At 37.5% G+C, this 21,328-nt stretch overlaps 1 protein-coding gene across 14 annotated transcripts in view; it reads right to left on the bottom strand.

The window, feature by feature from the left end:
• The window catches only part of fmnl2a (formin-like 2a), a 134,206-nt gene that overhangs the window by 31,507 nt on the left and 81,371 nt on the right, over window positions 1-21,328 (bottom strand). For 9 of the 14 annotated variants that reach the window (XR_015499048.1, XR_015499049.1, XM_087267397.1 and 6 more), the window contains 8 exons: window positions 20,723-20,799; window positions 16,694-16,787; window positions 15,517-15,591; window positions 11,881-11,991; window positions 11,649-11,798; window positions 11,263-11,364; window positions 9,115-9,454; window positions 7,383-7,556 (listed from right to left, as the gene is read on the bottom strand). Coding sequence is in view for 12 of the 14 variants with exons in the window: in XM_087267397.1 (XP_087123523.1) it covers window positions 7,383-7,556; window positions 9,115-9,454; window positions 11,263-11,364; window positions 11,649-11,798; window positions 11,881-11,991; window positions 15,517-15,591; window positions 16,694-16,787; window positions 20,723-20,799 (1,123 nt within the window). In the remaining 2 variants the exon portion in view is untranslated. Of the gene's footprint in view, window positions 1-4,711; window positions 4,733-7,382; window positions 7,557-9,114; window positions 9,455-11,262; window positions 11,365-11,648; window positions 11,799-11,880; window positions 11,992-15,516; window positions 15,592-16,693; window positions 16,788-20,722; window positions 20,800-21,328 lie in introns of all 14 variants that reach the window. The other 5 variants (XM_087267395.1, XM_087267396.1, XM_087267399.1 and 2 more) reach the window with 1 other exon arrangement.

Below are 21,328 nucleotides of genomic sequence, written 5' to 3' on the forward strand. Positions count from 1 at the left end.
TCTGTAAAAGTACAACAAAAAATGCTTAAAATTTTAGTGTTAACCTTTATTTTCACGTGGAATTGGACTTAACTTTGTCCAGTTTTATTTTGTTTGGTCAAGTAGAAAACTTAAATAAAGTAGCTAAGTTTTTTTATTTAATGAAATGATTTTGGCCAAAAATGTCCTTAGGGAATCTTGAGATTTTTCTCAGAATTAGGGGCTTTGAGGTATATACCAAATTGTATTATAAATATGCCATTATTTGCAATTAATCATTAAACAGCAATAGTATATAGTCAACTAATCCCTAGGGGTGTAACGGTACACAGAAGTCAGATTTTAGTGCAGTGGACCTCTCGTAGAAGCATTGCAAGCTTCTGTTTTTTATAGCAGCACGTTAGCATGACAAATGTTTTATCTGGCAGCAACATGATGGAGGGGTGTCTTTCTGTATTTATTGTCAGATGAAATAACCAAACCATGACAGTTTGAGATAAATACATTTAACTCAGGCTCATTCTGAAAACGTACCCCTATATACATTTCTGAAGAGCAGCAAGTTTGTTCCAGGAGCTTTTTTTTTTTTTTTTTGCAGTTTTTGTTTTTCCACCAGAGGCCACTGTGTACGCTTATTCAGATCTCAAGAGATTCTTTCTCTTGCGAGTGCTGATCGTGCCTGCTGTTCTCGCTACCAGAGGCCATTGTTGACTGACTCACCGTCAAACTGACCAATACCTCCACTCTCCCCCTTCCCTCAAACCAACCGATAGTATTTTAAAGAGCAATCCAGAAAAAAGAAAATATTTTACCACATTCTCACCATGTTATTTACTAGTTTATTTTACTTTTGCAATACCCATTTTCTAGAACCGCTCTTCACCGAACTCGAACCCCCTCGTCATGGTCAATTCCACTCTGTGTCTCAAGTCTGCCGACGTACATGGCAAGCTACTGGGCAAACTGGTAACAGCTGGAAAACCCTCCATATGTAGGCAAGCGGTCAGCTGATAAACGCAACAGCATAATACCCACCCATAGCGTTCATTTTAAAGATAAAATGCAGCCATTTTGGCTACATAATTCGTAATCTCCAGAAATGTATATAGGGCTACGTTTTCGGAATGAGCTTAAGTTGAATACATTAAGGGTGGGTAAAAAAAAATTTGTATTCATCACATTTCTGAATCAATTCTCAAAAGTCAGATTGCATTCAGTATTCAAACTCGATTGCGAAGGTGCAGGCATGCGCTGGCACGAGCTCTAAAACTTAAAATATACATAAAGCCTTGATAAAAGCATAGGAACTGTCACGGTTGAGATGTTAAGTTGTAAACATGAAAACGTACAGCAAAAGAAATAGGAAAAAAATGTTGAAAAAAAAAAAAATTTGCTTTGAAATCGTATCGTGTAGGCCAGAATCAGAATGGGATCAGAATGCGAAGTCCCTAAAGATTCCCATTTCTATAATACATGTACTATTGCACCCCTACTGATCACTTTAAAATGTTTTGTTTTTTATGTAAAGTCACCTAATCGCTTCCTACAGTGTATTAGAGGGAACATTTGAGCAATTAAACAAAGCATTGTTTACGCAATGAGCAATAGAGAAACACTCACGGCTGTCCTTGGTTCTAAACTATGAGGATGTGACTCAAACGGCATCTTAGCATGAGAATGAGTCAAATCTAAGTTTTGCTTCATACAGGGCTTCACCAAAAAATCCCAACTGATCCAGTTAATGACTGACTCAAATGAGGATCACAATGCTGGAGGCTAAAAGAAAAACCTGTGATGTTAATCTTTAATCAAGGCCACAAAACGAGTTTGAGCTAGCCTATGTCCAGCCCAGATGAGGACTGCGGGTAATATGATGGTGTGATATTAGTTTGTGCAGAGATTGTGATCAAAGAAAGGAGAGAAAAAAACTTAAGTGTCCGTTAAAACATTCCTGAATTGACGCAACCACGGCCTTATCTTACAATCAGTTTCTTGTAACAGCACGACACACTGTTTCAACATGCAAAAACAACACAAACACATATTCACACAGCAGACATGGTGTTTTAGGCCTTATGATGAGCGTTCCATTAGAGTCTGAGCGAAACTAAATGCTGAATCTTGAAGCAGCTGATTAAAAGTCATTGTAAAAATACAGTTGAAGTCAAAATTATTAACCCCTCTGAATTATTAGCCCCCTTGTTTATTTTTTCCCCATTTTCTGTTTAATGGAGAGAAGATTTTTTCAACACATTTCTAATCCTAATAATTTTAATAACTCATTGGACATTAAAATTGACGTGGAATTAGCACTGTTTGGATGTTCAGAACAGGCTCTAACTTGGCCTAAACATGAACAACTCTCCCTTATGTTTGGCATGGTGCTGGCCAAGAGAGTGATTCTGATGGAGTGGAAATCCACCGTCAATTTTTTTTTAAATGGTTAGCTTAAATAGTTTCTGCCCTTAAGCTGGAAGGGTTACGTTTCTCTAGATTTGGCAAACAGAAGCTGTATGACAAAATATGGGACCTCTTCCTTAGATGTATAGGTTAATAATGTTTCTGTAATCATTTTTTTTGGTAATATTTTTTTTTCTTCTCTCTCCTTTCTTTTTTACATTTCATTCGATTTAGATTTTTATTCCTTTAGTCTGGATTTTTTTTATTTATTTTTACAAATTTTGTTTTTTTTGATGGTGCTGTATAATTGCTGTATTGTTTGCTAGTGTTTTGGTGCATGTTCAAGTTCATATATATATATTAGCGCTGTCAAAATTAACGCGTTAACGCATGCGATTAATTTTAAATAATTAACGCGTAAAAAAAATTTAACGCAATTAACGCAGTTGCAGGTTTTTTTTTTACTTCCTGTTGTGGATAAGACCAAGGAAGCACTTTTTGAAGACAAGTTTCAGTATAAAACAATTAGTCGCATCACCAGGCTCCTCAAAAGTTTCATGCAATTTCGGGTGTTTTTATTTTTAACTTTCGACTTCTGTTGTAAGTTGATACCGCATGGCGAACAGAAAGAAAATCCTCCGCATTTCGTGACTCGGTGTTTCTTTAAGGTAATAAAATCACTGCTTAGGCTACACGGTAGAATTTTAATAAGAGTATAAATTTAATCATATTAAAATCGCAGTATTGGTGTCTTATGTAAATGTACTCAGAACGTCTCTGGTGAAGTCGCGAGCTGTCAAAGACAGAGCATTACTCTGCCTTTCAGCATGAGCCCTCCAAGTTTAGCGTGTTTCCTCATTAAACGCAACTAAAGTGTATGCTTCGCGTTGTTGTGTCAGAATCCTTGTGAAATACAGTAATACTTTAGGACGCTTAGTTTAAGCAAATTTGATGAACGTGATCATGCGTGTTGAATCTGAGGGGAGTCGCTCCAGTACGGAAGGCCGTTGGGGCCAAAACGTCTGCAGCGCGTTGTGTGTGTGTCTGTCAGGCCCGTTGAGGGGTGTCAGGGGTGGAGTGAGCGACGTATCTGAGTAGGGGAGAGAGGGGTGTGCAATGTATTTAACGACCGGTTTGCAAGAAATTATCATTCATTTGCGGGCATTTGGGAGTCTCTGTGCACTTGCGGGATACTCCTAGTCTTAGCAAGTGGAATGTAACGGAGGATTAATTAAAATTGTTTCTACTCTATAGCTAATGTTTTCAACTCACAGCAATAAAACTTTACAATGAGTGCAACAGTTTGTATTCTATAGTTTATTATTATAATTTTTCATTTTCCATATCTGCAATTCCTGTATTTTGGCATTTTTTTGCAGTCCACTTAGAATCCAACATGGAAATCAATGTTTTCTTCATTGGCATTGATTATTTTGAAATTTAAATTTCATTAACATGCCTGTGTTTTAATTTCTGCAATAAATATGGCTGTCAAGCCAGGATCTTAATGGTTTATTGTGGGTATGTTGTTTGCATGAAGAAATCTGTGTTACAAGTTAAACAAAAATTCTATTAAACAATTATATTTAAAATTTTAATTCTAATAAACTATTATATTTTGAATTAAAATATTTTTTGTCCTGCGTTTACATTAATTTTACATTTGAATAGCCAAAATTACAAGTTTTAGATTAATCGCGATTTTTTTTAAAAGGTGCGAATAATTAGTTAATTTTTTAATCGATTGACAGCACTAATATATATATATATATATATATATATATATATATATATATATATATATATATATATATATATATATATATATATATACACTATTTGCTGTAATGTTTTTACAAAAACTATAAATAAAGTAAAAAATTAAATAAAAAATACAGAAAACTGATAATTTACGGCTATTTTTGAAAGTGTACAATCTTCAACAGCAGCTTAAGGGCAAATGTTGATGCAGATGTTGAGCTGATGTGAATTGTAGTTTTGTTTTCCATGAGGTTGCGGTTGATGGCTTGACTTGTGGAAACAGGGATTTGGTCCGCTGGTGTAAGAGTGTGAGCTTAGATGTCATGGAACATGTTCTCTCATAGGCTTTACAGTCCTGCTATTTGCTGAACTCAAGTAAAGAACGCTCCTCTCTTGTTTTTCATGCTCAGTTTCAAGAGGAATAACCAGCAATGCAGCTTCACAGATCTACACTGTCAGATCGAGATTACAGAAGTGCTATACACAGACTAAAATACCATGACTGCTTACTAACACACACACACACACACATAAAGAACTAAGCACACACAACATAACACAGCAAACCTACAGTACAGTTTGATGGGTCCCTCTATGCCAATACAAAAGGTAGAGCAGAAATAAAGAAGAAAGGAGAGAAAAGGTGGTTATGAGTAGGCAGCAAAACTCCTGAATCCTAGGATTTGATCTGTGCTGTCCTACACAAGACATTTCCACTGAAATTCAGAAATACAGATCAATTTCATTTGGAATTTTAGTGTTTAAATTGCTTAATACACGCTGAAAAAAGTTCATATTTCTATCACTTATAGAAATTAGCTCTATTAGCTCCAGATTTGGCTTCAGAACTGACTAATCTAATGTAAATGTACAAATATAATAATGTAGAGCTTCCTATTAAAAATATGAATTTAAAAGAGAGATTTGTGAGGCTTGTACTTACATATGCTGAGCACTGTATTTATATATAACAACCTAAAAAAAGACTATAATTTGTTACAGCTAAATTTATAATTTTGCCGCAAATGATAGTTTTGACTTGGATGAAAGTGAAAAATAATATTTAATAATGATCAAAATATTTATTCCGTCCAAGGAAACAATTACATTTACTCCAAGATAAACTATTGTTTTATAGACAATGAATGAACTGAATTATTTTTGTTTTTTCATGTGGTCACACGACATGAAAACTGCTGGTTTAAAATGAAAATACTACTAGAAAATCCTTTTCATTTTTCCAAGGGGGTTCATTTTTTTACAACAGGCTAAAATCAGAAGCCATTTTTTCACTTAATCCAATATAAAAATGTACTTGTAAATGTAAAAATGTACTTTATATAAAAAATACAGTAGTTTTAGTTTTACTAGTGTACCATACTGTCAAAAAAACAAACAAACATATAAATATTTCTAATGTAATCACATTTAAACTATTTAAATGCAGTTACACAATGATTGTATTATTATTATTATTATTAACATTAACATTGCTAAGGTCTACAATGGTAAATTGACAAAGTTCAAAGATCAGTGTTGCTCCATTAAAACTCCAATAAGAAACTGCATTAAAACACTATTAAAGGGTTAGTAGTTCACCCCAAAATCAAAATGTCCAGATCCCATGGGACCTTCAATCATATTGAAAACACAAATTAGTATATTTTAGATGAAATCCACGAGCTCTCTGGCCCTCTAAAGAAAGTTAAGCGACATTTAAAGTGTTAGAAAGAAACCAACATATATACAGTTGAAGTCAGAATTATTAGCAAGCCTGAATTATTAGACCCTTATTTATAAATTCTGTTTAACGGAGAGCAGATTTTTTCAACACATTTTTAAACATAATAGTTTAAATAACTCACCCCTAAACACTGATTGATTTTATCTTTGCCATGATGACTGTAAATAATATTTTACTAGATATTTTTCAAGACACTTCTATACAGCTTAAAGTGACATTTAAAGGCTTAACTAGGTTAATTAGGCAAACTCGGCAGGTTAGGGTAATTAAGCAAGTTATTGTATGATGATGGTTTGTTCTGTAGACTATCAAGAAAAAAACAATTAGCTTAAAGGGGCTTATAATTTGGTCCTTAAAATGGTGTTTAAAAAAATAATAGCTGCTTTTATTCTGTCCAAAATAAGACAAATAAGACTTTCTCCAGAAGAAAAAAATATTATCAGACATGCTGTGAAAATTTCCTTGCTCTGTTAAACATCGTTTGGGAAATATTTAAGAAAGAATAAAAAATTAAAAGGGGGGCTAATAATTCTGACTTCAACTGTAGATATATTTTATTCCATGTAACTTTAGTGGTAATTAATGAAGCTGCAATTACATATTGGTGGACCAAATAAACAGTAAAATTGACTTTGTTTGCCAGTGTCATTCATATCAGATCAGGGTGCACGTTTACAATGGACAATAGGATGCTTGAGCATCACATTGTTGACTCCAATGGCAATATATCTTACTTCCCATAGTAAACACACGGGACACAAAGAGTGAAGATACGGGAGTGAAGATACAGATATATATATATATATTTTTTTTTTTTACTTGAAAGACAAAATTGTTTATGGAGCTTCGTATGATTCCAGTTGAACAGCATGGAAGTTTTCGAGAATGTTTTTGGTTGCTTTTCTTCTAACATACGGAAAACGAGAGAGCTCCTGGATTACATCTAAAGTATTTTAATGTGTTCAGAAGTTGAACGAATGAGGCTGGAGCAACATAAAAAATGTCAAATGTTTTGTGTAAAATTACACTTCAAAGTAATTGTACACATTGAAAGAACGCTGTGATAATGTTGTGCAATATTGTTGTAGTAAATACATTTTCAACAGAAGTCAGTGTGTTTAAACAGAAAGATGTTTCAAGGGATCTGATCATAGAGCCAAGATTATGACTTCAGCAGAATAGAGGTTAATCGCTTGTTCAGACATTAAACCTGTTCCAGAAAGCACACAAACAGCTTGAGCTGCGATTGTTATCATTCAGCTCAGTGAGCATACAGTGTGCCTGTGGCTCCAGAGTCCCGCAGCCACTCTGAAGTGATGCGTGAGCTTTGCAGCTTACAATACTTCAGCCTTTTAACAGTAAGAGGCTTCCTGCATATCTCAATCTGAATCAGTGGCTTTTTTTTTCTTCTTGTGGTGGGCAGTTCTTGTATTCTGAACCATATTTTGAGCCTGTGATTGTTGAGGTTTTGTCTGTAGTGCGGTGCAGCTTCTGTTACCTGCCAATCCCGAGTTCATGATGACGGTGGGCGAACCACAGCCAGGAAGCGGAGGAGCCATGGGGGGTGGTGGAGGGGGCATAGGGGCAGATATATCTACGGGAAGAGGAGGAGGGGGAGGTGGAGGAGGAGGTGGAGGAGCTGGTGCCGGAGCTGCAGACGGACCATTTAGTACTGTAATTATAAAACAGGACAGAATGTTAATTTCATCTCATGACACTAAATTCATTTATTTATTGATTGATTTGTGACACTGGAGCCAGTTGCACTAGCAGTGCGTAGGTTAAAACATGGCCTAGTTGTGATTTGTTGCACCACTGAATTTAGTTTAAATGCAACGATACGTTCCACTCAATATTTACGACAGCCTCTCCCCATGTATAACGGTAGAAAAGAGGAGCTCGTGATGATAATAAATACCAATTTATCCCTTCTCACAGCTTTAATGTCCTTAAAGTGTCAGTTTTTTTTTTTTTTTGTGAAGGAAGAGGTTCACTTTCTTTAAAGAAAATGAAGCACAAGTATTTGATCATTTTAGGCTTATTTCATTGTCATGTTTCTTCACAGAATTCAAAGGAAATCTTCGACTTCAGTTGCAGACCCATGGAGAACATTCATGTTGAAGTTCTCAGGAAATACACCGACACTGTCAGAGATGTTGACATACCAAATATTACAGTAAAAACAGTATGACCTACTCCATCTGAAATTGAGCTGAGAGCAATTATCAGGATGTTTTATGAACATCGTGAAATGAAATCACGTTTCGTTAACAGAAAAGGCCAGTATTTTAAATCTGCCAGGAGATGTAACAACTTTGGCCACCATTCACAATTTATTTCTTAATAGGAGGTTTGACCAGAATAAGCTATAATATAGAGCTTTGTACTTGTGCTGGTGCCCAAACTCCAATTTAATGGGTAATATAAGAAATATTATATATAACACTATGTATAATAACTGTTGTTACAATACTGTGATGCAAGTTGGAGCTAAACTCTGCAGGACATTGGCACTTCAGGACTGAGTTTGGACACCCCTGATCTAAACCCTGACTGGCTGCCAGGGTCTTAAATATACTTTTGCACTGAACGACCATTCACCCTGAGCTGAGGATTGATTATAAAGCTTGTTTGGCATGCTGTCCTGGGAGAGAGTCTTGACTACATAAGATCCTTGAGCCTGGGGCTCCCTCCCGTTTGCAAGGCGAGAGGGGAGTTTGAGCTCAGGCAGATCTCGAGAACTCCTCTCCTGTAGTAGCTAATGAACAGATAATGATTGCTCTTAAGAGATAACTACTTACTAGGAGCATGTCTATGGTGCTGATTTGGATTAGTCAATTCACTTAAGTTGTATGTTTTTGGAAGGTGGAAGGAAACCGGGGAACCCGGGGGAAACCCACGTGAGCACGGGGAGAATGTGTTTAAACTCTACACAGAAAAGTCGACTGGCTTGGTAAGGACTAGAACCAGTGACGTTCTTGCTGTGAGGCAACAGTGCTAACCACTGGGCCACCGTGCCTCCCACCTAGGAAAGGAGAAGGAGTAGGGGTGGAAGGAAGGATTCTTCAAAACGAAGATGCTGTTATATGGAACTTATGGTATTTAGTGGCTTAGGAATCGTCTGATTGGTCAATCATAAATGAAATAATGCGGGGCCGACTGCAAGCAATCATATGCACGTGATCCTCTTGAAATAAGTTTATAAATAGACTTCACTTAAAATCACTTACCTGTTTCTGAAACAGAAGAAGAAGGAGGAGGAAGGGGTAGTGAAGGGTCAGGAATGTGCACGCCATGTGCTACGCCATTAGCCACACCTCCGTGACTGACCACACCACCGCTAGGCACCCCAGTGATGCTTTCTGAACCAGTAAGATGCCCGTTCCCCTGTGGAGGAGATGTCAGGATGGCTATGTCACCATCTCCTTTCTTCTGGATCTTAATGGTCCCTTGTTTCTCCAGCTCATGGATCTTCTTCTCCAGGTTGCACTGCCTCTGAATGGCCTCGTCCTTCTCCTTCACCATCCGCCGGAGAGTGTGCACCTGAGAGTTGGCATCTTTATACACGTCCTGAAAAAAGGAAGCACAAGCTGAAGCAGGAATCAAAGTTATTAAATTGACCAAACTGGCTGTATGAACTGTAAATTCAGCAAACGTCTTTGACTTTTCCACTGCACTAGCACTAGTTCATCAGCCGATCTGCTCTGACCTTCTAATGCTAATGCTAAGAGTATTGGTTGGTTTGATTGCTTCTGTTCTTGTTCTAATCCCTGATAAATGACTAAATGTAATATAATCTAATTAAAATATGAAAGTTCATTGTCTTATTTTAAATTGCAACGATCAAGTTGAGTACAGGAAGACAGAAAGAAAGAGGAAAAGGAAAAAAGTTTTACTTTAAATGACAGTAATTGTACCTACAATGTACCTACAGACGAAAGGAACAAGTCAAATAAATTATTGTAACAGTTTTGGTTAAGCATTAGCATCTGATTATTACCCAGTTGTCGTAATTATACATGCCTAGTATATAGGTAAAAATATACAGTAGGCATAGTTATAGGTAGTAAATAGGAACTTAAATGGTACCAATACTTAAATTTGTATGATATTTACTAGTATCATGGTTATGTCATGACATTTTCATTCATTTATCAAGGGCCAGGTCGCAGGAGCAGCAGTCTTACGAGAGAACCCCAGACTTCCCTCTCCCCAGAAACTTCCTCCAGCTCCTCCAGGGCGATCACGAGGCGTTCCCAGGCCAGCCGAGAGACATAGTCCCTCCAGTGTGTCCTGGGTCTTCCCCGAGGCCTCCTGCTGGTGAGACATGCCTGCAACACCGCCCTAGGTAGGCGCCCAGGAGGCATCCGAAACAGATGCCCAAGCCACCTCAGCTGACTTCTCTTGATGTGAAGGAGGAGTGGCTCTACTCTAACTCCTCCTGGGTGACAGATCTCCTCCCTGTCTATAAGAGTGTGCCCTGCCACCCTGTGAAGGAAACTCCTTTTGGCCGCTTGTATCCAAGATCTTGTCCTTTTAGTCATGACCCAAAGCTCATGAGAGTAGGAACGTAAATTGACGAGTAAATCGAGAGCTTTGCCTGTCGGTTCAGCTCCTTCTTTACCACAACAGACCGGTACATCGACCGCATTACTGCTGCAGCTGCACCAATCTGCCTGTCAATCTCTAGTTCCATCTTTCCCTTACTCGTGAACAAAACCCCAAGATACTTAAACTCCTCCACCTGGGGTAAGGACTTTCCTCCAACCTGAAGATGGCAAACCACCTTTTTCCGTGGAGCACCATGACATCGGACTTGGAGGTGCTGATTCTCATCCCAGCCGCGTCACACTCAGCAGCAAACCGTCCCAGTGCATGCTGAAGGTCCATGCTTGATAAAGCCAACAGAAGAACATCATCTGCAAATAACAGAGATGAAAGCCTGTTGTCCCCGAACCGGACCCCCTCTAGCCCAAGACTGCACTTTGAAATTCTGTCCGTAATAATTATGAATAGAATTGGTGACAAGTGGGCAGCCCTGCTGGAGCCCAACATGCACTGGAAACGAGTCTGACTTATTGCCGGCAATGCGAACCACACTCCTACTCTGTTCATACAGGGACAAGACAGCCCTTAGCAGAGCGCCTCTGACCCCATCCTCCCAGAGCACCCTCCAAAGAATGCCAAGAGGGACACGATCGAATGCCTTCTCCAAGTCAACAAAACACTGGTTGGGCATACTCTCATGAACTCTCGAGCACCCTGGTGAGGGTATGGTATCATGGTATTGTGTCTTAATTACATTATTGTATACCTAAAGAAAAACACCAATATAGTCAACTTAACGACAGTAATGGATGTAAGGATGCATCTTTTACCCGAAGAGAGTCCAGCTCTTTATTTCTTTGCATGAGTTGTTTCTCCAGCTCAACAATTTTTGCCATTGCCTCATTCTCGGTGTCCTGTAACTTCTCTGTCAGCTAGAAAACCACAAAGAATCACTCAGTCAGTAAATCAGCTGAAGACTTTACAAAAAAAAAGTCATGATATCTTCTCTTTCCGGAAAATAGCCGGAACGAATGTACCGGTATTTTCAAAAAGGGCCCGTTCACACATATAGACCTTCCCGGAAAATTGTCGGTAATTTTCCGGAAAGGTGCGTATGTGTGAAAGGGGCTATTCTGTCTGTAGTACAAGTACTTGACAAGTAACTGCAAATGAACAACATTTTTTGGCCGTTATATAATGAAAGCACAATACTAACATGAGACATGTTCTCCTCTAGTTCCTCCACCCTCTCCAGCGCTGCGTTTTTGGTTTCTGCGTCCTCTAACAGAGCTCCGACATCAAACACGTTATCCAGGTATGCTTGAATCTGCACATGCAGCTTATCGCTCTCGGTGTGCTTCAGCTTCTATAGCGAGAGCGAGAGACAGAGAGTGACGGGACGTCCTGCAAGTGATACTGAACATCAGAAGAATTACGTTCATACTCACGTCCAGATATTCATCCAGACCTAGTTTTGTGAAGTCATACTGTAAGTGCACTCGAAAATTCATGTCTTCCACAGAATGAACCACGATGTTTATAAACTGCATGCAGGCGACCTGTGAGACAAAATATAGCACCATTTTAAAATCATCAACATAAAAAGTTGTTCACACTTTATTTTAATGTACAATTTACACTATTAACAAACCATTAACTAAGCCTTTTAGCTCAAACTACTAATTAGCTGCTTATTAACCCTTGTGTACTGTTCAAATTGACTACCCTTTCAATATGCTGGTGGCTGTTTTTGCCCCATTGACTTCCATTGTAATGACATTTTTTGATTGCAAATCCATGACACAAAATAATCATGCATTCTTGGTTGTTTCTGGTTCTCTCTGTTAGGAACAGGTAAAATGTGTCATTTAAACACTGTAAACCCTAATGTTGTCTTTACTTAATTAAGTAAAGTTGACTGAACATAACTTAAAATGTAGCATTTTGGTCCTATCACTTTAAAATATGAGTTAATTTAACTTATGTACCATGAAACTGCATAAACTTAAGATTTCAAGTGTAGTAAGTTCAAAATCATAATTAATCCTTTGAAAGAAATAGGTCAATTTTACAAATGTAGTTTTGACTGTAAAATTCTAATATGTGCAAACTTTTAAGTGCAAGATCTTTATTTAAATCAGAAAACAAATGGCTTCAGGTATAATTATTCATCATTATGTGAATAAATGGCTACTTATTGTTTGTTTGAAATTTATTTAAACATTTTTTTCATAGTATATTATTACACACACGCATGCACACACATGCATTTATATATTTTATATATATATATATATATATATATATATATATATATATATATATATATATATATATATATATATATATATATAATTTATTTTTTTTTATATTTCCCAAATTATGTTTAAAGAGCCCATATTATGGGTTTTTGAAAATTCCCCTCCATGTAGTGTGTAACACAGCTCTAAGTGAAGTGAAGTATCCAGCTAAGGCTTAAATCTGTAAGAATACAGTGTTTAAAACGGTTGATTCATCTATAAAAGAGTCGACTCATAGTGCTTCAAACGAGTCGCCTTGATACCGACTCATTAGGTGTTTCGCCATGACGTACGAACGAAACCAAGTTATTCACGTGCACGCGCAAACCAGGGAGATTTCAAACCTGAGGCCCCGCCCTCTGACGCAGAAACCCAGACACACACACACACACCCACAAACACACGCACACCCACAAACACATGCACACAAACATGCCGGTCGATTGAAGTAACACTGCAGATGGACATTATATTGAGTCTCTACCCAAAGATGAAACATCAGCATTATAACCAAGCAGTTGGAAACTTCTGGAAGCTACATGCTACAAAGAATACTTCATCTGCGTTTGTTAAAGGAAGGATCAGTAAAGAGTAACTGATGGACGTCAGGATGGGTTTCTTCCATTTCTCAAGTGTAAGTACATGCGGTTAAAGTTGTTGCCTCGTTGACTCTAGCTTGCAAATGTATTTAGTTGTGATTTGTTACTTGTAACCGCGTGTACTGTATCAGGTTAACTGGATATATTATCTTATCGCGTGCAAAGTCACGTTAAAAACGCGACGCGTGCTGTTTGTTTATGGAGCTCCGTGCTAGAGTTCTGCTCCCGCGATTTATTCGGAAATTTATTCCCGCGCCGCAGAAATCTGGAATAAATTTCCGAATAAATCGCGGGAGCGGTAGGTAACGGGTTTAATTTGGGAAGGGAGCGGGCTGTCTAGCAATATCACGGATATTGCTATGCGAATTAGAAAGAGAGAGTCTGCGTGGTGCTTGTGTGTGTGTGTTAGTGCGCACGCGCGCGTATGAGAGAGAGCGAGAGAGAGAGAGAGAGCGAACGAACGAACGAGCTTTGTGTGCTTTGTGCTGTGTGTGTGTGTTTATACAGACAGCTTGGCTGTCTGGACTGTATACTGGGTGATTTTTGGTTGTGTTCTCCGCTCTAGCGGGACCGGGCGCGGCGGGCAGAAAACGGAGCGGGTTCTCAGGCTAAAACCTGGCGGGTGCGGGCGGAAGCGGGAGCGTTGTCATCCGGAGGTGTGTGTGTGTTTTTGTGTGTGTGTGGTATGGCGAGTACACGACTGTCTCCTTCGTTCGGTTATCCGTGGCACTATCCACTCGCCATAGTGTGGCAGCTAAAATCCACGTCTACACTATCGAGCGTGTATGAACTGTGATTACTTTTTAAATTGCTGATTAGCTATTGGCCATTTCCCTCTCTGACTGAAGGCCGTCGACCAATCGCGACAGACTGTCATCGGTCCAATCAGCGCAGATTAGCTCCGCGCTAAGGAGGGGTTTGGGAACAAATGAATCACTGGACGATTCATACAGGAGTCGCTGGGATAATTAGCTAAAAATAAATGCAGATTATAAGACCATGAAAGTGTTTTTTGACCTTGCATGCATATTAGACTGTTGTTGGAGACCCTTACAACCAGGATATGACCCTATTTCATGTATAATATGGGCTCTTTAACAGAGGAAGGAAATTTTTATTTTTGATAATATTTTTTTTCCTCTGGAGAAAGTCTTGTTTGTTTTATTTCGGCTAGAATAAAAGCAGTTTTAAATTTTTTAAAAACCATTTTAAGGACAAAATTATTAGCCCCTTTAAGTCTACAGAACAGTGGGTGAATGAAGAATAGATTCCGTTGTGGTAGAGGGAACGCCTGGTTCCTCGGAGCTACTTCAAACTGTTTGCATTGTGAAGTCCTAGCTGGGAAACCTTGAGTTTTAAGCTCAGCCTAAGGACTTCCTTATTGTCCAGGTAATTGAATGTTTGGAAAATGTATTAGTATGCTGTCTGGATAAGATTTGATGTTTTGGATACAAAACATCATTATGAAGTTTCATTCCCCAATTATCTGCAAGTCGTTAAATCAATGCAGAAGTAGATCAACATATTTTAACACACTCAATGTTTTTTTTACTCTGAATCTGTGGCCGTTTTTTTTTTTTTTGATCATCATCCAACAGCTAAGACATTTTTTGTGATGCGTTTTGCATTTGGTTTTTAAAACTAGTACTAAGTTTGGTGAACTGAACAATTTAAGTTCAGTATAGTCTACAAAACCGGCAAGTTAAATAAATTTAAATATGCAAGTTTTGGGAAACTCCATTACTCAATTAAATTGAGGCAACAAGTTTCCTCAATTAATTTAGTTTAGTCAACTTATTAGGGTTTACAGTGTAGCTTTGCAATCTAAAAATGTCATTATAATAGAAGTTAATGGGGCAAATCGGGTGTATTGTTGAGTTTTTTAATTTTTTTTATTTTTAAACCATTTTTCCAAAATATGTGTTAAAATAAGATTTGTTCCCAAAAATCATTCCATTTTCTGAAACACAGAAAGTTGTGGCCAAATTTAGACTCAAAATCCCCCCAGAGTGGATGTAAACATCCTCAACAGCTAAAATAGTAAGTGCTAATATACAGTTAATATCTTAACAATAGGCAAGTAATAAACCAGTTTTAAATGGTGTCCATATGTTCATGTATTACACCCCTAAGTGTTATGTATTTAAAAAAAAAAGAAACATTAGCATATTAGTGTCACACATACCATGAAGTCAATGTTATTGTCTTCATTCTTGAAGTACTCCATGAGCTTCTCGAAGCGCTGTTCTTCTAAACACACCTGTGAAGCAATAAAAAAAGAGCTCATGCATCGAGAAGGAACATTGGAAGTATGTAAAGAGACAATGAAATGAGAATTTGATGCCACCCTAATCCTTTTCTGGCTTTATTGAGTTCTGTGACATTTAATAAACTCAACGCAGTAGTTCAACGTATTCCACCAATCCTCCCCATAGAAATAACACACTGCATTGATCTACTCCTCAGAATAGCTAGGAATAAAATATAATTGAAATTCTTCCACTAAACAAATGAATATATTATGCTTTCTTAAATATGTGTACACATCTCATATCAATTATTCAATTCAATTCATCCTTATTTCTACAGCGCTTTTACAGTGTAGATTGTGTCAAAGCAGCTTAACAAAGAAGTTTTAGTAAATTTAAACTGTGTCAGTCCAGCTTTCAGAGTTGATGTTCAGTTTAGTTCAGTTCAGTTCAGTGTAATTTAATTTTCTACTGCTGAAAGTCCAAACACTGAAGAGCAAATCCATTGATGCGCAGCTCCGCAAGTCCTAAACCAAGCAAGCCAGTGGCCATAGTGACGATAAAGAAACTTCACCAATTGACAAAAGTGAAAAAACCTCGAGAGAAACTAGCCTCAGTTGGACAGGACCATTTCTCCTCTGGCCAAATTTCTTGTGCAGAGCTGGACGTCCATCGTGGAGAATCTGCAGGTGTGAGTAGGTCACCAGTGGATGTTCAGTCTGGCTCACGGATCAATGCGAAGACTCGATCAATGAACAATTAAACTATAATTAATATTATCTGTAGCAGCGTTGAGTATGATGACTATTATTTTGAATCACAAATAGGAAGTAGAGGTGGTTTAAAGTTGTCGTGCTGATTGTGACATCAGATTCGCACTCCTGTTGGTTCTTGGGTTGACGTATATCATAGCTAAAAACACTCTGAAATCTTCTGACACTGCCAGAATTTCATCGAAGGGAAAATCTAATCGCAACAGCCATTAATCTGTCAGTGAACATGTCAAACTAATTATCGAAGACCACAGGAATCTTTTAGGATTTTCCCAAATTGCCTCAGATGATCAAAACCTGTCTGAAATCACAGTGTGAGTAGGGCTTTAAGAGTGTGTACCTCTTTAAAATGATCAAAGGCAGAGAGAATGATCTCATGACCTCCTCGAACCAAACACACAGCAGCCAGCAGCTCCAACACCAGAGCCTTAGTCCTGTTCACAAAACAGCAAGATCATAAAAAATGGTCTTGGTTATGTTGGCTATAATGAGATTTTTACAAATACAATTTCCCCATTTCTGTTAGTTACACTGACTATAAACCTCTCTCTTTATACATACACACACAGAAACACAATGGTTTTGGTTGTTTATGATATAAAGGTTAAAACAGTGTTTCTCAACCACGTTCCTTATTAACCCAATAAGTTAAGGTAACTCAAACTGTTCAAGGAAACCGATTGCAACAAACCATTTAAGTTCCAAAACTAATCCTAATGAGTACTATGAACTTAATCCATTTGAGGAAATGAAGCAATTTGAGCACAGTAAACCCCAATAAATGAAGAGAACTAAAACCAACTGAGAACTGTAAAACCTAGCAAGTTAAGGCAAATCAAACCGTTTGAGGAAATAGATTGCAACATAACATTTGAGTTAAAAAAAAAGCTAATTTATATGAGTAATGTGAACTTACTAGGCATGGGACGATAACCATGGTCAAGGTATACCACGGTTTGGAAAAGTCAAGGTTTTAAAACCGTCAAAATCTTCTGCTATACTGTTCCTAGGGTATTTTTATGTTTTGTTTTTTAGGACAACAGTATCTCCAGCAGATAAGAAAAAAAAAGTGATTTTGAAACTAATGAAGACATCAGAAGTAAATGATTTATTTGAATTATTTAGCCTGATATGTTTACTGTTCCAAAATATATTACATGTTTTCTAAATTAAAATATATTGTGTAAAAAGCGGAAAAAGGTTTTGATTTTTCCCAGACATTTAAAAAATATATATTATAGAGCAGTAATCACAATACCAGGATATTTATATCCAAGGTTATCATACCATCAGAATCTTATACCGACCCATGCCTAGAATTTACTCCATTTAAGTTAAAGTATAATGAGGTATTTAATTAACTCATTACCTTCAACACTGAGTAGAATTAACTTTCAGTAAATTGAGATAACTACACTAATTTAATTTGATAAGGTTGACTGTTGGGTTTTACAGTGTAGAACCACCAACACTGCATGTTTTGGATGTCTCCTTTGTCTGTCACACCCATTTCAGGTCTTTCAGTCTCTGCTAATGAGCCTATGAATCAGGTTAATCTAAATCAGGTGTGCTTGGTTAAGAAGACATGGAAATTGTGCAGAGCTGGTGGTCCTCCAGGAACGTGGCTGAGAAACACTGGCTTCAAACATATGGTAAACTCTATTGTAGAGTTGTCAAAGGTATTTAAAAAAGGTATATTTATAAAGCGTTGTATAAAATGTAAATTGTATATATAAATATATATATTAACATTACCATTTTAGTGCTGTTAAGCGTTGTTATAAACACTGCCATTGTGTCTACATGTTGAACATATATGACTCTGATTGGTTGTCGGTTTTGGTGGTTTACGAGGACTCTCCATAGGCATTATGTATGTTATACTGTAAAAACTGCTTATTATGTTGCATTCAGCCACCCCTACCCCTTAACCCAACCCTCACACTCACAGGAAACCTCAGGGGAATTTTAAATGTCAAACGACCCTATTAATTAATTTTGAATTATGAGGACATGCGTAATGTCCTCATAAACCACCTCAACACTGTAATACCTAGGTCACCATAACCATGGCATCATACAAATTTGTCCTTGTAAAACATCAAATCCAGTACACACACACACACACACACACACACACACACACACACACACACACACACACACAAACACCTTTGTACAGGTACAGTGGTGCGAAAAGGTGTTTGCTGTGAATGTGTTTACTCATTTCTTGTTGTTTTTTTTTTTTTTGCATGTTTCCCAGGCTTTAATGTTACAAAACATTAAACACATTTAAAAATTAGTCAAAGACAACAAAAGTAAACATATCATGCAGTTTTAAAAGGAAGGTTATTATTATTGAGGGAAAACAATAAACAAAACAACATAGCCCTTTGTGAAAAAGTGTTTCCCCCTTAAACCTAATATCATGTTGGGCTACTCTTAGCAGCAACAACTGCAATCAGGCAAATCAATAACTTGCAATGAGTCTGTTCCACAACTGTGGAGAAATTTTGGCCACTCATCTTCACAGAATTTCTGTAATTCAGTCACACTGGAGGGTTTTTGAGCAATAACAACCTTTTTAAGGTCATGCCACAGCATTTTAATTTGATGCAGGTCCGGACTTTGACTGGGCCACTCCAAAAGTCCTCATTTTGTTTTTCTTCAGCAATTCAGAAGTGGACTTGCTGGTGTGCTTTAGATCATTGTGCTACTGCAGAACCCAAGTTCGCTTCAGCTTGAGGTCACTAACAGATGGCCGGACAATCTCCTTTAGGATATTTGCAACACAGCAGAACTCATGGTCCTGAAGCAGCAAAACTTTTTCCACACAGGGCTGTTTTTCACACAGGGTTGTTTTTCATTAACAATAAAAACCTCCATTTAAAAACTGCATAATGTGATTATATTTGTTTAATATTTACAATTGTTTAATGATCTGAAACATTTAAGTGTCACAAACATGCAAAAAGATAAGAAATCCCTAACGGGAAAACACTTCACACTGCTGTATCTTTACGGGAACTTCCCATAGAAGTAATATATATTTTTTCACTGTACAGGCTGTATATTATATTCCCCTGCCCTTAAAACAAACCTTAACATGAAACATTTAGCATTTTGACATTTTCAAAATACTACAAAAATATTTTTTCCCACAATGTCAAACAGTGTCCCACAACTTAAAGAGATAGTTTACCCAAAAATTTAAATTTCCTATTAGTTTACTCGCCAACAGGGCACCCAAGCTGTAGCTGACTTTTTTTTCTTCAGTAGAACCATTCAAGAAGATTTTGAGCTGAATTTGTAGTTCCCCTTCGGGGGGAACTCCAGCACTATAAGTGGATTGATTTACTAATCCACGTATGGGAGATTCGGTTCAGAAGCTACTCGTCTGAAAGAGTATTGAACGGGCCAATTAAGAATGAATTGGCAGGTGTGCGGCATATGCAATCAACTGAGTATATAAGCACACCTGGCGCCAGCAGACGCTATCCTTTTTAAGCTGAAGAGACTTTTAACAGCTAAGGGACAGTCATTATGGCAACGGAGTATAGTGCTTCCGTTCCCCTCCTCGGGGAACGAAGGGTTACTTTAGTAACCTCGAACGTTCTTGGTGATTCATATAATGGCAGTGAACTGTGAGTTTTTTTAGATTAAAAATAAACACAAGTCCAAATCAAAAGCCACGGCTACCGATGACACATTGCAGTCTCGTGAAGAGGAAATAACTGGTTAGTGTAGGAAATGTAACTAATTTACATTGTATAAATTATGAACTCCATTTAGTCCATGGGCTGCTTGACACATCAGCAAATGTAGTTTTATGTAGTACTGTCACGTAGAATGTGCGGGGAATCACCAATCGCTACCAACAAAATGCATCATCTGACCTCCCGTGCAAGTGTCCGCTCTGGTGCTTCCGTCATCAAATCGACTGCAATACAAATCGACTACATACGCACATGTGCCACAGCGTGTCATCAGGAGCCATGGCTTTTAAGTTGGACTAATTTGTATGTGTTTATTTTTAATCTACAAACCTATCACTGTTCACTAGTGTTATTTGAATCACCAAGGGCCACGGACTCAGCTTCAACCCCAAAGAGTTTTTAAAAAGTCACATGACTTGTGGGTGAGTAAACAAACAGGACATTTTCATTTTTGGGTGTACTATCCCTTTAAAAAGTACAAGGTACACACACACATACACAATCACACAGACAGATTAAGGGGTTTGTTGTTATAGCTGCCAGTATTTATGACTCTGAAAGGGGAGTCACAACCGAGATGAATAAAAGCGGTGAATTCTGGGAAAGCGCTCACAGATCCACACACACACATTTGCTCCGTCTCTACGGGTTACCTGGGATTCTTATTGTTCAGACTTAGTGCAATTTCATTCACAGCATGAGGGTGAGACATGACCATGTTGAAGCCATACTGAGTGAGAGACAGAGAGAGGACTAATTAGCAAACATAGCAGGATCTTCAAGATTTATCATCTGAACATAAAACGTGATGAAGACCGAACAGCTTTTCACAAATCACCATGTTTCTGTGCCTTCTGTATATGTGAGGCCCAGATTGAAACCTGTTGCAGAGCTGGATCATACTGTCTGTGCTCTGGATACAGTGCTCAGCATAATTGAGGACAGCTCATTTTGAAAATGAATATTGTTTCCATTTCTCAGTGACTATAGGGTTTTTGGTGCATTTAAACAAAACAGATTTATTAAACAGATTTATTTATTAAAATCATATTTTACTCACCAAAAATATTGAGAAATTGAAAGATAATACAATTAAATTCAAGCAAAATATCGCAAAAAATGACAACCTACAAAATTTCAACCACATTTTTTTTTATTTTTTTTAGCTTCTCTTGATTTTACTTCTTTTTTTATTAATATTTAATATTTTTCTATAACATATGAATTTAGCTATACTAGTTTTTTGGAGCGTTATCATA

This window comes from Danio rerio, chromosome 9 (genome assembly GCF_052040795.2).
Source record: "Danio rerio strain M-AB ecotype USA chromosome 9, GRCz13ab, whole genome shotgun sequence".
Taxonomy (NCBI): domain Eukaryota; kingdom Metazoa; phylum Chordata; class Actinopteri; order Cypriniformes; family Danionidae; genus Danio; species Danio rerio.